Source organism: Carassius auratus, chromosome 34 (assembly GCF_003368295.1).
Source record: "Carassius auratus strain Wakin chromosome 34, ASM336829v1, whole genome shotgun sequence".
Classification (NCBI taxonomy): domain Eukaryota; kingdom Metazoa; phylum Chordata; class Actinopteri; order Cypriniformes; family Cyprinidae; genus Carassius; species Carassius auratus.
This window is the reverse complement of record NC_039276.1, coordinates 16,490,885-16,507,756: the sequence shown is the minus strand read 5'-3', so window position 1 is coordinate 16,507,756 and position 16,872 is coordinate 16,490,885. Positions and strand designations below refer to the sequence as shown.

The window sequence follows — 16,872 nt, the reverse complement described above, 5'->3', positions numbered from 1 at the left end:
AAGGTTCTCTATAATGGAAAAAAGTTTTTCCACTATAAATACTCTTATAATATTATGTGTATGGGCTGTGGTATGTACTGAAAAACTATGATTTCTTTTTTCTTAAGTTGAACAATTAAACAAATTAAGTTCCTTTATAACAATTAAAATGAGAAGTTTACTTTCAAACTATGTGTCGCCCCCTGGAGGTAACAAAGAAGCTGTAACAAATAACCTTATAGATCAGCCTTGTACATTTGGACAGTGCTTAAAGCTCTGTGGGGGAAAATCTGTAGAGAATTAAAGTGTGAAACGTCTGTCATGACAGATATAAACACTTTATTGAGTTGTATTATACATGAGTGCAGTCTCCTCTTGCATGGTAATGTGTCTCCTCAGTCCAGAGGTACCAGAGAGTCAGGTGCAGGCACAAGGTTAATGAAAATACTGGGACTGTACACACCGGAAAACACCATGTCAGCTAGCTGAGCAAAGCAGTGAGGCCACTCCAGGTAGGGTTCCGCTCAGCTAGGGACTAGTCCTCTTAGTCCAAGGTCTGTGTCACCCTATTTCTCTTTCAATAGCCATTCATGAAGAAAAACACTGGGTTTATGCGGTCTCGCAAGTCCTGACTTTTTTAGTTAGCTGCAAATTGTCTGTTCACAGTTCGCAATAATCTGTAATAAATTAATCAGACAAGTTCAGGTGACGTCGCTGGGTCACCTTCACAGTGAGCGACCACCGGCCTCCACGTCCGGTTGGAAAGATACAGAGAGCACACTGCTATCTGAGGTCAAAGGTCATCTTTCTCGCAGTCGTGACATCATCCATTCTAGACCCTGGCAGAGCCTGCAGACAGGAAAGAGACATTCAGCTCAGCCAGTTAACAATGCTCCTTTTTAATTTCTTTCTTTCTGTAAATTGGCCAAAGAGAGAAATGTGTGCTTTCTGTCTTTCTGAACTAATGACCTTGCCATAAATTGAAGTGAATTTGAGTCTTTTCAGCAAACATTGATGTCCACTCATACTTTCCGGATCACATTACCGCTTTAAACATATTTTCGACATAATTTTCTGTGCATTCTGGTATCTGTATGCATCCACAGACCAGTCAGAATAGATTTGGAAAAAGTGCAATTTGAATGTGCTTCTATACATTTTGTGAAATTTTGCTTTGGCCAGGGTTGTCTATGAAAGTTAATTTCCACTAAATAAGAAATAAAAGTCATGCTTTGGCAAATCATGACGACATAGAAATCAAAACTGAGATAGCATATCATAAATTTGACTTTTAAATTGAACATTTCTACTTTTTATATAATAACGACTGCCAAGGTCTTCCATTTTTCATAAATGAGGGATTCTCTCATTTTAACATTTTGTCACCATTTTGACTGCCATAATGACTTCTCGGTTTCAAATTTTTGTAAAAAAGAATTTCTCAGTTATTTATACTCATAATTTTGAACGTTGTTATATTACCTAGAAGTCAAACTGGCAAAGTAAAAATGTCTAGATAAAAAGCAAAAATTATAACCTAAAAATTCAAACATTATTAAATTACGACATTATTGTCAATGACAACATCATAATTATGATTTACCAAAGCATGATTTTTTTTTCTTATGTGCCAGAAATGGCCATAGCTCCAAAGTTATAGTTTCAAAGTTCTTGTTTTTTAATGAAAACAAGCATGTGCTGGAAACACAAGGACATGTCTGCATTTGTCTCATGGTAATTGCTGTCTATGCAGCTTTTAGATATCTAATACTGATTCATAACTTCTATTGATGCTAGTCCTATTTTCAGCCAAAAGGACTAGAACAGCAGACTTTTACACAATCTGTGACTCATTACATCTTCTCTTCTAATGGAGAGAGAAATACAATCATTTAAGTGGATCTTTGTATTGGATGTTTTTCATGTGGCTCTATAGGTTTCTGTGGCCTTACCCTTCTCCAGTGAGAGCACAGCAGGCCTGGATGTGCCACTGGTGGTCTTTGACAGAGGTAAGCTGAAGACTCTGGGAAATCTCAGCAACGGTCATACAACCCTTCACATCTTGCTTGTTGGCGAAAATCAACAAACCAGCTTTTTTCAGATCCTAATGAAGAGAAAAGTGGAAAGGAAATCATGTAGTGTGATGATGACACAGAAGAGAAAACCGGACATTCTCAGAACAATCCTTTCAGCAAAGACGTGTGTATGAAGACTCAAGCGGTACCAGCTTCTCATAGTGACATACATATACTCGCCTCATGGGCTAACATCCTGTAGAGCTCCTCTCTGGTCACTGAGATTCTCTCTCGGTCTGTGCTGTCCACGACAACGATCACAAACTACACAACAGGAGAAACGTGTTGATGAGACACTCTCTTTATAATTCCTGATAACTTTACAGCTGTCTCAGAGCACCTACCTCTGTGTTAGTGTAGTAAGTGTTCCAAGAGGAGCGTAGTGATTCCTGTCCTCCAATGTCCCACATGAGGAAATGTGTATTATTGACCACAATCTCTTCCACATTGCTGCCTATAGTGGGTGAAGTGTGCACCACCTCATTCATAGAGCTGGAGATTACAAAAATGACATGAGCATGAAAAGAACAACGAATGGTGTTGTCAAATAAACGCAAATAAAGCTGTAATTTGCATGATACAATCATACCACGGTGTAAACCTGTGTTTTTTAAGAAATCAATTCTTCTATTAAAAGAGGACACATGTAATTGATCAAAAGTCACAGTAACATTTATAATGTTACAAAAGGTTTCTGTTTTAAATAAATGCTTTTCTTTTGAATGTCTATACATTAAAGAAACATGAAAGTAGTATTACAATTTCCACAAAAATATTAAGAAGCACAACTGTTTTCAATATCAGCATTTTAGAGTGATTTCTGAAGGATCACGTTACACTAAAGACTGCAGTAATGGCTTCTGGAAATTCAGTGACATCACAGAAATACATGATGTATTAAAATATATTCAAATAAAACAGTTTTCTAAATTGTAATAATATTATTGTTTTTAACTGCTTAAAACAAGAATGGACTGCTAGATTTATAATTTATTGCAATACTTACAACTGATAAAGTATGGTGGTCTTTCCTGCATTGTCCAGCCCGACAATAATGACTTTGTGCTCTGCCAGAAAAACAGAAAGACGGATAAATGTTTCGGAAAACACTTTAATTGCAGCCATTCATCTTTTTACCATCTTTAATACACAAACACTTGTAAAACCGATATTTGAACGTGTTATTGAGCAAGGTGTCATCCTATACTAGGGATGGACGTTTTCCGTAAAGATCACATTCGAATATTTGAGCTCACAATAAACTAATATTCGAATATTCGTTTATTTAAATTAAGTTTAATGAGACAGACGTTATTTTTCAGCAACATTTATTGTTTCCGTCATTTTGAACAAGCTTACACAGAATAAGCTTAAACATTACACATCATGTTTTGCAGCTGAAAACATTTAACAATGTGTGCAAACAAACAAAAGTACAGATTAAACGCAAAAAAAAAAAAAAAGTGAACAAAGAAAAAACAAAGCAGCCTGCTGCAATTAGGCTATTGTAGAACGTAGCCTACACTTAACTTTGAAACTTTTTTGCTGTCAGCAAATCTTTTTTGCTTTTTTTTCCTATTGTTTTACATGTTTTTGTTAAGAAACACGGGCATGTAAACATGATCGGGGGAAAGCCGGCTCCTTAGTCTGTTAACAATAAGGCCAGCCATGGAGAAAACGTGCTCTGAAGGCACAGATGTTGGTGGGACACACAAATAACGGTGTGCTAAGCTAATAAGTTTTGTGAAGCGCTTCGTGTTTTCATTTCACCACTGAATGGGATCCTCATCTGGTGGAATACATGGCTCCAGAACATCCTCTTCATCGTTGGTGACGGCGGCTGCATCCGCACCACTCGCATTAAGGAAAATGTTCTGATAATGTTCAAAAAAGTTTTTCTTTCTTCTCTCATGTTTTCATCGAGAAACCTGAGATATTTGTGTCGATGGTCTAGGGCAGACGCAAGAGGAGGAGTTTTCACTGCATTCTCCAAGTTAGCAGTGTTTATTCGTTGCTTGAGAGATGGCGTAACAATGTTCTTGAATTCGGTCACTTTCTGTGATTCTCCACGGCATATTTGAAGTGCTGTAGAAGACCGCAGTTCTTAGGGGCCGTTCACATATTGCGTCTTTTGCGCCATCAAGTTCGTTATTTCCAATGGAAGCGACGTGGTGCGACGAGCCTGTTTTTTTCCAGACGCGTCCGCACCGCATCGAGTTAAAAACATCTCACCTTTCAGAATGCCGCAAGCGCACCGCAGGTCATGTGACAAGAACTAAACATTCAGTTTCATCCTTTCCCGTAACAATGTTGAAGAGCTACTGAAAGCGATTTTTTTGTGCTGCAAATCCATTTATCCTTTGCTGAAATTTCCGCGTCTTCATGGAGAGAGCAGGTCATGGTTGCTTAGCAATGGCAGAAGCCTCAGGAGCACAACTGCCAGAGCGCTTTGGAAAGGAGAAAGTATAATGGGTGGAGTCAAAGTCTTCTCACAATAACAAGGAACGGAGCAGATCTAAAAGAACAGAATAATGGCCAAACCCACACAGTAAAACATGCTGCATGTCTCAAACGTGCTTTAGACTTGAGACCAATAGATCCAGCCCAGCTCCTGCCCTTAAAGGAACTGTTTAATACCTAAATAAAACATGATTTGATAAAGTACTGATGTTATTTAGACTCATTTTGGCCAGCTGTATAATCAGGATGTAAATATCAGGTCTGCTGAAACACCACAAAATGGAGCCCCAGCCAGCATCTCGGTGATGTTTCTCAATTTTAATATTACTATTATTTTTACGCTGTGGCTGTGCAGCACCCTTAAGCACGTTGCAAAAAACTATATCTAAAATTCTTAGAAACTCCAGATACAATAACAATTTGGATAAAACCATTAAATAGAAAAGGAGAAATGAAATCAGCATCCACAAACAGGATGTGGGGAAACATTTGAACACTTGCTGTGATTCTTATCTACTGAAACTAACGTGACAAAAATACAACCAAACGATAAATTTGTCATACGTGATGCCTGAATATGACTAAGCTATAACCGCAATAGTCTGAAAACAACTGAATGAACCAGTTTAGAAATATTCTGAATTCTCTCATTATAGGTCATCAATTACAAGACGCCCTGAACCTAACTGACAGAAAATAAGAATTGGAGAATAAAGAGAAAGAAACTAAAGAGGAAAGACTACCTATTATCAGAGTCAACACCATGAGTAGACTTACTAAAGACCTGCAATTGGTATTCAAGCATATTCAGACACACCCATTTAGATGTGTTGGAAAATGAGGCTACATTTACATGACAATGGTGTAGTCAAAAAAGGAAACGTTTTTCCCTTGCAAAATGATTCTCATTACACATATCAGCAAAAATGGCCAAAAACGCTGCCAGGCCAGTAGTTTGCACTGTCACCTTGTTAGTAAACAATACCTGTAGGAAAGTGACGATCATGTTGTATATGATGCATCTCTGCTGTTGGTTGTAATATTGGTGAAGTAAATCCACGCTTGAGCAGCAACAACAGTACCATGTACTCCGCCATTGTTGTGTATGTTTATACGCACTTGCCTTTAAAATCAATACTGCGCATGTCTACATACTTAACACGTACTACACACGCACATGACGTCACCGTTTTCAAAGATTCCAATATTGGGTGCTTAACACGGAAACGATAATGGTGCTGTTTTCAAAAACATGCACTTTAAAATTTCGGATGATTTTTCAGTCCATTGTCATGTAAACGAAGAGTAAACGTGCATAAAAATGTTTCCCGGTTTTGGCAGAAAACATCATGTAAACAGCCCCTGAGTCACAAGTATGCACACTAGATAGACCAATGCACTTTTCCAGGACACTTACGCTTGTTTAGTCTGAAAGAGAAAAAAGAGAGCTCTCAAAAGGCCATTCTGTACTGTAGATATAATCTTTCCTTATAGTCTTGCTCTTGTTAACTTAGGCCAGTTAATTTGAAAATAACAAACAAGAGGAAAAGCTCAAATAAAAGCATTCCAAAGCGATGCTTTTACTAACACACTGTGAAACTGATGACACTCAGAGTTTTAAAGCTGATATGATCATATCAGCTAAACATTCATATGACAAAGAGGGTCCAAAGGTTAGGGTGTATTGTAAATGCAATGTATGTGTTTTAATACTCCAATGAAGTGTTTTGCTTTCTCATTCCTTTTATTCACAAGAACCTACAAAATAGCTTAATACCAAGCCCCTGCATTTGAAGTAAAAAAGATCATGGCTAAATAGGACAAACATGAGGTGTGTATCACATTCAAATATACTGTTTTGATGTTTAGATTTAAAAAGGTGGCTCGAGTCACACTGTCCCAGGTCTCTCTTTCTATCAGAGCTTAAAAAAAAAAAAGCAATGGTATTTGTAAATTATCCAGCTTTAATACATGTTTTTACTTTCTTTTGAAAAACTCTGAAATGTGGTCAATAAGTCATTTGTGCAATTTCAACAGCTAATAATCTATACAACTTCAGTCTGTGACATCACTTAGATTATTTCTAGAGGTCACAGCAATATTCAATACCTCAAAGAAAAATGCTTCATTTGTAAGGCATTAACACTACATAAATACACAAAAGTAACGCAAAGCTGAAACTAAAACAAAGCTGGTTTGTCAAAGTGCAGGGTTTCATTTTCAGTGGCAATATCCCAAGCCAAAGACTGACAAAAATTTCACAGAAACCTTACTCTTGCATTCTAAAAGTTTATTCATGGAAGGTTTAATACTAACCTGAACAAGACCAGACATGAAACTGAGGAATAAGCAGAGAAAAATCTAAGGGGTACAAAGCATGCAAGAAGGGCTTCTACCCGTTCACAGGCTCTGATTATATCATCTTATCACTTCTGTCTATTGCAGTAAATGTTTTGAAAGAATTTGAGCACTTGTGTGTGTCAGTGCTGCTGTTTGATGCAGAAACAAAGCATTTTTAGCAAGCTTTTATTTAGCAAGGATGCTTTAAATTGATCACAAGTGACAGTAAAGATATTTTAATGTTACAAAAGATTTCTATTTCACATAAATGCAATTTTTCTGAACTATATGTTCAAAGAGTCCTGTAAAAAAATATCAAAGTTTTCACAAAAATAAAAAGCAGCAAACGGGTTTTCAATTTTAATAATAATGGGTATTTTTCTTTAGCATCAAATCAGCATATCAGAATGATTTCTGAAGGATCAAGACACAGACTGAAGAAGACTGGAGTAATGATGACTTGTCATCAAATGAATAAATAACATTTTAAAATACATTAAAATAGACAACCGTTTTTATTATATTTCACAATATTATTGCTTTACTGTATTTTTTATCAAATAAATACAGCTTTGGTGAGCATACGAGACTTTCAAAAACATTACAAATTTTACAGACCCCTAAGTTTAGAACAATAGTAAGTCGCCTTTAGTGCTACTACTGCATCTGACTGTAGGCAACAGACTCCAGCTCTCATGTTACAAAGCTCACTCATATCACAATGATCTGTTCAGCTAATGAGTAAGGTGAGAACGGAAGAGAAATGTTCCACTGGGTTATAGGTTACAATTTGAACAAGCGTAATGGCCCATACACTGGTGTGCAAATCTTTCAAACAAGATTATGCTTTATGGATATCGCACACAATTTATAATAAATGAGAGACCACTGGCTATCACATGGACGTGTTCTGACACAAACCCAAGTGCTTTGAGGATTACACCACCGTCAGAGACACACAGGCTGTCCTGAACTGCTAAATGCCCAGCATGCACAATGGCAGGGGATGATCTGGCTTAAAAAAAGGCAAAGAGTGCTGCAATGGGTGTTTCACTTTTTGATTCCTAGGCTACCTCCTGGTGAATAAGCAGGTTAATCTATTCTAAGTACTGACAACTTGCTTTCACATTTACTTTATATTGATATAACCACAACTGGTGAGTTGTTTGGTTTTATCTTTTATTAATACCAAACTAAATACAGTCCATGAAACCATGTCACTGTAAAGTGGAATATAAGGAAAAAAAAAAGTAAATAAAACCATACATCGTTGCCTAGGGGAATTTAATACCCATATTTACCCCAAAATGCTAACAAATATATGTATTACCACATTTATTCTTACATGAAAATACCATAAGGGCGTCACAAGGTTTGAATACATAAATCAGGGCTCCAACCTCCATATAAACAGAGACTGAACCTGACAGCAGTGTGTGTACCTGTCAACAGCCAGTCCTGGACCATCTTAGCCAGACGTATTGAAGCCTTATCGACTGTTTAATGTAATGACATACGTTCACAGAATATTTCTGTATTTACAACATGTTAATACATATTTAAGTCGTATATAAGCACCACCATCGCCGTTTTAAAATGAAACTACAGCAGCACGTTAGCAGGCACTTCCTAGCTAGTAAAAATCCACTTAAATTGAATATTATAAAATTATACTTATGGATATACCGTTTTACGTACCTTGGTGGTTAAAAAGCCTCCATAATTTTGTGAAAATGATTCCCATCGCTGGTGTCCGGCCTCGGGCTTCACCACCCAGCAGCAGCAGCAGAGGCTGAAAATCTATCTGCTGTTAGCCCGCTAAGCTAACGATCAAGATCGGTATAAAATAGTGCTCTCGGTAACAGTTATTCACTCCTTTAATATCTTCCTGTGAATGGTATCCATGTCTCGTAAGGATGTGATTTCTAAATACTGCATTATTTCAGTGCTGTCATGCTTGGTAGAAAGTGAAATGAAGGCGTTCATTTGATTCTGCTGCAGTGAGACGAGAGTCACAAAGCTGAACTCAATCAGAGCTGCTGACGGCGGTTAGGCTCGATCATGGCATTCAGCAGAAACTACTGGGCATGCGCACATCAATATAGCGTAATTTTTCTCACACTTTAAATCTCAATTATTGCTATTTTTAACATTGTAAGGTGTAAGTTTAGGGTTGGGGAAGGTGTAGACGTTGAAAAAACACAATCTAATAGGTAGAAATTTCAATGTATTAAGCTTCCGGTTTTTGTTGTATCTCTTCTAGCCACAACCATAGACATCATATAAGTAGACGCCCTATTGGCCGCTCGGCGACGAGATATAACCTCAAAAGTGTGTGTGTGTGTGAGATGGAGAGAGGGGAAGGGAGGGAGAAGTGTGTGTGTGTGAGATGGAGACAGAGAGAGTGAGGGAGAAGTGTGTGTGTGTGTGTGTGTGTGTGTGTGTGTGTGTGTGTGTGTGTGAGAGAGAGAGAGAGGGAGGGAGAGAGAACCAGAGAGAGTGTATATGTCACAAATTATAATAAATTGTTTCTTCAACTTAAATAAAATATAAATATCTTATTTTACTGCAACTATCTGTTTCTGCTTCTTTATCATATTTATAGTGTGTGATTTATAAATATCCTACCTCACATATTTAGATTTTGGGCGTCTGGACACTTATATATTATATCAGAATATAAAATGTCACTGTGTGACTATTATGAATATTAAAATACGCTGAATCATGTGTCCTGTATCATAGCTGCATGAATGACCTTTGCAGCAAAAAAAACCCGCGTCAAAAGCAGTTAGGTATTCAGTGAGATATGATTAATTTAATGCGCTGACAGCTCATTGCACCTGGCAAACAAGTTACACTGAGTGGAGCTTGCGACCGGTCCAAGATGGCGGCTCACATGTCTATGGCCACAACCGCTTTCGGCCAAGCAACACTCGCCGGAAGTCACTCTCGCGAGCTGTATTAAATCCATAGTTCGCAGTCTACCAAGACAGCGTGGCAGGGTATTTAAAACGGGATGTAAAGCTCGGCATGTTTGTGGTGTATGAAATGCGGTCTAGCTAGGCAGCACATTAGGTTTTATGATAAAGCCACACTCTCACTGACAGCATAGTGGAGTGATCGTGATGCTAGAGATAGTATTTCTACGAACATGTATAATAAATATGTGACAAAAAAGACTCTTTAAAAAAGACATATGCAATGCATAAAAACAAGGAATAAAATATTTATCCGAGGTTCTTGATTAATACGTTTGTTATTATAAAAGCAGTTGTGCAATTCATTAGGCCTGCATTTGTCAAATAAACGAACGAATGAATTAAGACCCTTCAATAGTGTTCTCTCAGTCTCTCTCTTATTTATTTATTTATTTATTTATAATTACGACAATTGTCTATTCTTGTGATTTTGGTTGCTTTGCTGCTGATAGTTCTGATTAACTGCTATGCATTAGTGATTTATCTTGAAGTAAGCATTTATGTATCTCTCATCTGCTTAAAATTAGGCTAAAAAGCACGAACAATAGTTTTGTAACACATACTTTATTTAACATATCCTGCAGCTTTCTTACTCACAATTTCTTGTATAATTGCATCTATATAATGATTATTTTTTTGTACACACCCATTTTTTTAATGTATTATTATTATTAGATTTAATTTTTCAAATGATTGAACAGTGAAGGTGTCTGGGAAAATATTAAAGATGAGACCACAGATAGAACAGCTATATATAAATCAACATTGTGAAAAAAACAATACAAAATTCATATATATTTGATGTACCACCAGTAACATGAAGAGAGGCTAGGATTACATCATCATGAGACAAAACTGAGCAGGGACATGTGAGCATGTTCTTTTAATGTGTTTAGCCTATGAAAGGGAAAGACACCATATTTTCCAGTTTTTATCTATATATTAATAGTTCATTCATAGCTAAACCATATGTGTACGTTTCACACTCCAGACCAGTAGGTGGCGGACATGCACCTTTAGCTTTGGTTTGCCAAGGGACAGACGTTAACGTGCATGCAGATGACTTCATGCTGTTTGTTTCCCGAGCTCGACAATTGATAAACAGTCTCTGTTTACATCCTTTCTTTATCCAAACTGTGAATGTTTGGAACAGCTGGTCACAGTAAAGAGCGACGCACACGCCTGCACGTTTAAAGATGTCTGTAACGGAGATGTTTAGCTATATCCAAGGATTTTTGAGTGCCGATCAAGATATTCGAGAGGTACACGACAGCACTGACACCTAAACTGGCTTTCGGAAACGCAAAATAATTTACCTAAAAAAAAAGGTTAAGTAGCAACAAGAAGTCCATTTGAACTGTTATGCAATTGTCGCAGAACCTCTGCATAGAATATTGCTTTATCAATAACATCCTTAGTTATGTTTTCACAGGACATGAATTAGACATGATAAAGTACAACAGATGTTGAAATCTAGACAGAATGTTCTGCTGATCTCTTTTTGAATTTCGCTGTTTTCAATCCATTTGAGCTCTTGGCTCACTCATCATTCTGTGCTCTTCTTGTAGGACATAAGAAAAGTTGTCCAAGTTCTGGAGCAGACAGCGAGAGAGATCCTCACTGTTCTTCAAAGTGTCCATCAACCCAGTGGTTTCAAAGACAGTAAGTTAAAATAACTGATCCAAGTCTTTTGGTCTACATATATTTTTTTTAGAATACGTTTTCATTCCCTCCTCCAGTTCCCAGCAAGTGTCTAAAGGCCAGAGAGCTGTTCTGCACTGTAAGAAACCACACTGGAGAGCTGAAAACTAAGTTCCCTGTTGAACAGTATTATCGGTCAGTGTTAAGGCCTCGCACACTATTCTTCTTTCCATTAGTGATTGAATGATCGTGCTTCAAGCCTTGATAATTATATTAAAGCCTGACACATCCTCACTTTTCCATAGGTATCATGAACACTGGAGATTTGTTCTTCAACGACTTGCCTTCCTTGCTGCTTTTGTGGTGTACCTGGAAAGTGAGTCCTTGGTTACACGCGAGGACGTGGCAGAAATACTTGGCAGTATGTAATGGTCATGTTTATGTATATATTTTAATACTTGTGTGAGACTGTAGTAGATTAATTCTATTTTACACATACGCAGTTGAAGTCAACAGAGAAAAAGGGTTTCATTTGGATGTGGAAGACTATCTAGCTGGAGTTCTTATTTTGGCCAGTGAGCTGGTAAGTGTTTTTTTTTTTTTTTCTCAAATGTATTCAAGCTAGTAATAATTTATGTGCTACTCCATTTAAATATTTGCGCTGCCATGAGCATTAAAGGGGTCATGACATGGATTATTTTATTTGAATATGTTTCTTGAAGTTCACTTATAATAAGTAAAATGCAGAAATATGGTTATTTTCAACTCTCATTCTGACCTATTTTCTGAAATTATACATTTTAAGGGGGGGAGGGGGTCCTTTAAAGGTACAGTTTGTAGGACCTGCCACTAGAGGGCGCACTATCAAAACAATAACAATCGGGTGGTTTGATGATGCTAAGAAGGAGCATTGAATGACGGGATTTGTTGTCTTCTACCCAACAGCTGACGGCCATCAAATCAGACGGAAACATAAATTATGGATTTAACGCGAGTTCAACGATTTGTGCGAGTAGATTACATACAAAGTCAATGCAAAGACGCGATCAGACTATGGACCAGACGCGCAGGTCTAGAGACGTGATCCCCCGCGTTTGGCGTGTATGCCCCATTATACTAATCTTGTTGATCGTTATAATAGCATACGTTTTCTGTAAAGATACAACTCGCATGTTGAGTAATACACAAGCGAGATCGGCATCTCTTTCTAGTTAAAGTTTGTCACGAAGCTACTTCCGCATCTGTCCACAACACTGTTGTCATGTGGTTTCTACATCCGATACAGTAGGTGGCGGTATGCACCTTATAAGCCATGGTTGCAATCTGCCATAAAACTAAGAAGAAGAACTAACGTCATTGACAGGCCACTGCACTGCCCGTGTCACTGTTAAGAATGGGAATTTTCTCATGATTTACAAGTAGTTGAAAATATTAGAGGTATTGTTAGTAATCAGCTGGACAAATTATATAACACTAGACTAGTGGTTTTTGGATATTTTACTGCAAATATCTTACAAATCGTACCTTTAAGGCTTCTCATTAAACAGCCACTGTTTGATTGACTGCTTTTATTACATAGGAAACAATATCAACTTCCCCTCATTATTGCACATGAGTAACTGTCAATAAAGGGGGGGTGAAATGCTCGTTTTCACTCAATATCCTGTTAATCTTGAGTACCTATAGAGTAGTACTGCATCCTTCATAACTCCAAAAAGTCTTTAGTTTTATTATATTCATAAGAGAACGATAGTCTGTACCGATTTTTCCCGGAAAAAACACGACAGGCTGGAGGCGTGATGTGTGGGCGGAGCTAAAGAATCACGAGCGCCAGTAGGTTTTTGTGTTGAGAGCGTTTGGAAGCTGTGACAGCTGTGAAGGCTGAAACTGAACGAGAGCAGCAGCAGCAACAACTCGCTCCGGGCGGTGCTCGAACCCGGGTCTCCGGGAGGGGAGGGGGATGCACTAACAAGGAGGCTGAGATATTTGAAGCAGTTTTACTCACCGCATGCGATTCCAACAAACGATCGTGACCCTTTTTCGTTGGGACTGCATTATCCTTAAGAAATAAATGATGTGCAAATCCGGCGTCAAACTGGGCCTTGTTTGTAAAACAAGCATCTTCGAAATGCAGGGAACAAACAAAAACACTTGCACAACTCCATTGATGCTCTGTAAAAATAAACTCCATCCACTGGTCCCTTAATGCTGTTTTTTTTGGTAATCTGTGCAGGGTTGTCTTGCCCTGGCAACCAAAAACACACTTCTTTTGTGACATTTCGCGACGCTCTCGCTCTGATCAGTGAAGTCTGTTGTGCTCTCAGTGCGCTGCTATACGGGAGCGCGCGCTCTTCCGGCAGACGTGCCCTCAGGACCCATATAAGGAAATTCCGCTCCATCTAACGTCACACAGAGCCATACTCGAAAAAAACTTTCCGAAACTTGTGACAAACCGGAAAGAGTATTTTTGGAACAGAAATACTCCTTCAATCATACAACTTAATTTTTAGCATGGGAATCCAACTCTTTAACAGTGTAAAAAACTCAGTATGCATGAAATCGCATTTCACCCCCCCTTTAAAATTAAACCACCCACTTGTTTCTGATGCTCAGAACATTTTTAACTGTACAGAGACCCAGACAAGCTGTTTAAACCCGATACAATCCGTATGAACTTACTTTACTCTTCCATTTGCCCTGTTGTCAGCAGAATCAAGTGTGTGGAGTTTGTCAGAAATGGAATTAGTATCTTTTTTCTGTATTCAGCTTAGAAAGTGTCAATGATTTTAATGAGATCTGTTTGCTTTGGATGCAGCTCGGTGCTCTCATTCTGTGTTTACAGATTGTGTAGAGTCACATACAGCTACTTTAAACACTGCATGAAAGGCAGAAGGCAGTATTAAAAATAGCATGAAAGGGGCAGTTGAAGCGAATGACCGCCAGTGGGTGGGGCCTGTGGTGTGATGATGTATAAACAAACCCTTTTGAAGACGTTGCACTCCTATTACATATGAATGGGAAAAGTGCAACGCGCAATATGATGGGATCGTCACACTTTCTTAGTAAAAGACCCATCACGTCACTACAGCTGCCGTTAGAAACTCTGGTTAAATAAAGGTAGAATTGTATGACAAGTGGTGACCAGAATTACGGGCATTTCATGCGCATTGTGTAAAACATTTTTTAAATAAAATTCCTGAGACATGAGCATTGGAATTAAAAAAGTTAGCTTTCAAGATGCACTTTTAAGAAGTCGATCTTATTTTAACTTGAGTGCCATGCTTTTAGAATATCTCAAAAGATGTAACTGTAGTGGTCAAACATTTCAGTCTAGTGCATAATTACATAGAAAACCGTGGAAAAGAAGTACAGTGAAATGTAAAAATGTGTTCAATGTAAACAGCCCCTACCTGCTGTGTTGCCATCTCGTCGATATTATTACAATGAGCCACTAGATTATTTAAGATATTGCTGCATGTTCAGTATTAACCATCTTTTTTAAAATCAATTTATAGTCAGTATTATATTGCAACACCCTAATACAAAAACTTTACATAACATAATGTTAATTGTAGTATATGTGCTGTTGAAGCAAGCACTGCATAATGTTAAAGGGTTAGTTCATCCAAAAATGAAAATTAGCCCATACATTCCTCATCCTCAAGTCATCCTAGGTGTGTGTGACTTTCTTCTGTCAGACGAATCCAGTTGGAGTTACAAAAAAAATTGTCTTTGATCTTGCAAGCTGTTTAATACCCCTCAGCGGGTGTTGCAGTGCTTCAGTCCAAAAGAGGTGAAATAAAAAGTGCCCATCTATAAAAAAACAAAAGTGTCTCATACGGCTCTGGTGGGTAAACAAAGTACTTCAGTAGCTAATTGATGCATTTTTGATGTGTTGCACATGTGGCTCTCAGAAATGTTGAACACGGATGCGCAGGGGAGAGTTCATAACAATTGTCACTATTTAGAAGAACAAAATGATATAAGCCATGAGGAGACTTTTCCTTTGCTAAAGTAAGGAAACTTTGCTTCCTTTTCTCCTGTTAACAAATGTTGATTTTCATGGGACTCACCGGAACATTCGCAACATTGATCTCATATCTCATCTTCCCGGAGCTGCTTCCATGTACAACAGTTGACGCAAGCTACAATAAAGTGATTATTACATTTTGAATATGGATTTTTTTTTTTTTTTTTTTTTTTTTTTACAAAAACGCATCAATTCACAACTGAGACACTTTTTTTTTTATAGATAGGGTGCTTTTTATTTGACTTCTTTGAGATGCATGCAACACCCGGCCCGCTGAGTGCCATTAAACAGCTTGAAAGATCAGAGACAATTTTTTATATAACTCCGACTGTGTTCGTCTGAAAGAGAACAAGTAATATACACCTAGGATGACTTGAGGGTTTATTGTGGATTTTGTTTTGCCTTTTTGATGTGGAACAAACTTTGACAAGAGTGTAAAGAATGTGAATCAAGTTAAAAGCACAATGTATCTGTTGCATCTTTTTCCGTTTAGTCTAGGCTGGCAGTTAACAGCGTGACCGCAGGGGACTATGTACGTCCGCTAAGGATCTCAAACTTCATCAATGAACTTGACTATGGCTTTCGGTTGCTCAACTTGAAAAATGACCCTCTTCGCAAGCGCTACGATGGGCTCAAGTACGATCTGAAGAAGATTGAGGAGGTGGTATACGATCTTTCCATCCGAGGCCTTGCCAAGGAGCTGGAGGCTGGAGGAGATAAGTAGAGGCAGTGGGAAAGCAAGAGGCCGTGGGGCACTACCCTGGCTGGGATTCTTCATTACTGCAAGAGTGGTTAAAACCTGTCAGCGTTTAGGTGGTCGGAGGAAGAGGGGAGGGGATGGAGGTTTTGAAGCCCCAGCAGCTTTGGGCGGTGTCTTTTAAACCACTTGCCCATCATGACAGAGATCAGTTCAGGTTTTAGTGGGGAGATCTTCTCTTTCTCACTTATGTTGAGAGATGTTTATGTATCAGATGCATTTGTTTGCCCGTTTTTTGACTGGATGCTTTTTTACTATTATTGATTTGTTTTTATCAGCTGTCTCTCTTGTGAATCATTGTACAGTCAACCAAGAAGGAAGAAAACATTTCTGGGTGTTTTCATAAAACATTTAAAAATACAGTTAAAAACAAAAGTTCTGTGCCTGTTTTGTGGCTTGTTCAGTCGAGACATCAAGACGTTTTCTTGATGTTGAACTAAGTAAATATTATATTAGACATAACCTATGCTTATTGATTCACCTTTCTTGAATGTAACTATGATTAAATCACATTATTAGTATCTTGAAGATAAAATGAATACATTTATGCCAAAACATTTAGTTTCATACTGCAAATACATATGGAATCAGTAAATCATCTAGTGTTTT

At 37.9% G+C, this 16,872-nt stretch overlaps 2 protein-coding genes across 2 annotated transcripts; one reads left to right on the top strand and one right to left on the bottom strand.

Moving 5' to 3' along the window:
- Window positions 1-298: 298 nt before the first annotated feature.
- LOC113053336 (ADP-ribosylation factor-like protein 5A) lies at window positions 299-8,920 on the bottom strand. The gene is made up of 6 exons (XM_026218261.1): window positions 8,553-8,920; window positions 3,061-3,121; window positions 2,399-2,546; window positions 2,235-2,318; window positions 1,932-2,083; window positions 299-828 (listed from the first exon to the last, which is right to left on the bottom strand). Exons 1-6 carry the CDS (start codon window positions 8,596-8,598, stop codon window positions 780-782), a joined length of 540 nt encoding a protein of 179 aa, XP_026074046.1. The 5' UTR covers window positions 8,599-8,920; the 3' UTR covers window positions 299-779.
- A 1,920-nt stretch (window positions 8,921-10,840) lies between these two features.
- LOC113053335 (translin-like) lies at window positions 10,841-16,872 on the top strand. Its single transcript, XM_026218259.1, has 6 exons — window positions 10,841-11,097; window positions 11,404-11,497; window positions 11,575-11,671; window positions 11,782-11,897; window positions 11,980-12,059; window positions 16,000-16,872. Exons 1-6 carry the CDS (start codon window positions 11,032-11,034, stop codon window positions 16,228-16,230), a joined length of 684 nt encoding a protein of 227 aa, XP_026074044.1. The 5' UTR covers window positions 10,841-11,031; the 3' UTR covers window positions 16,231-16,872.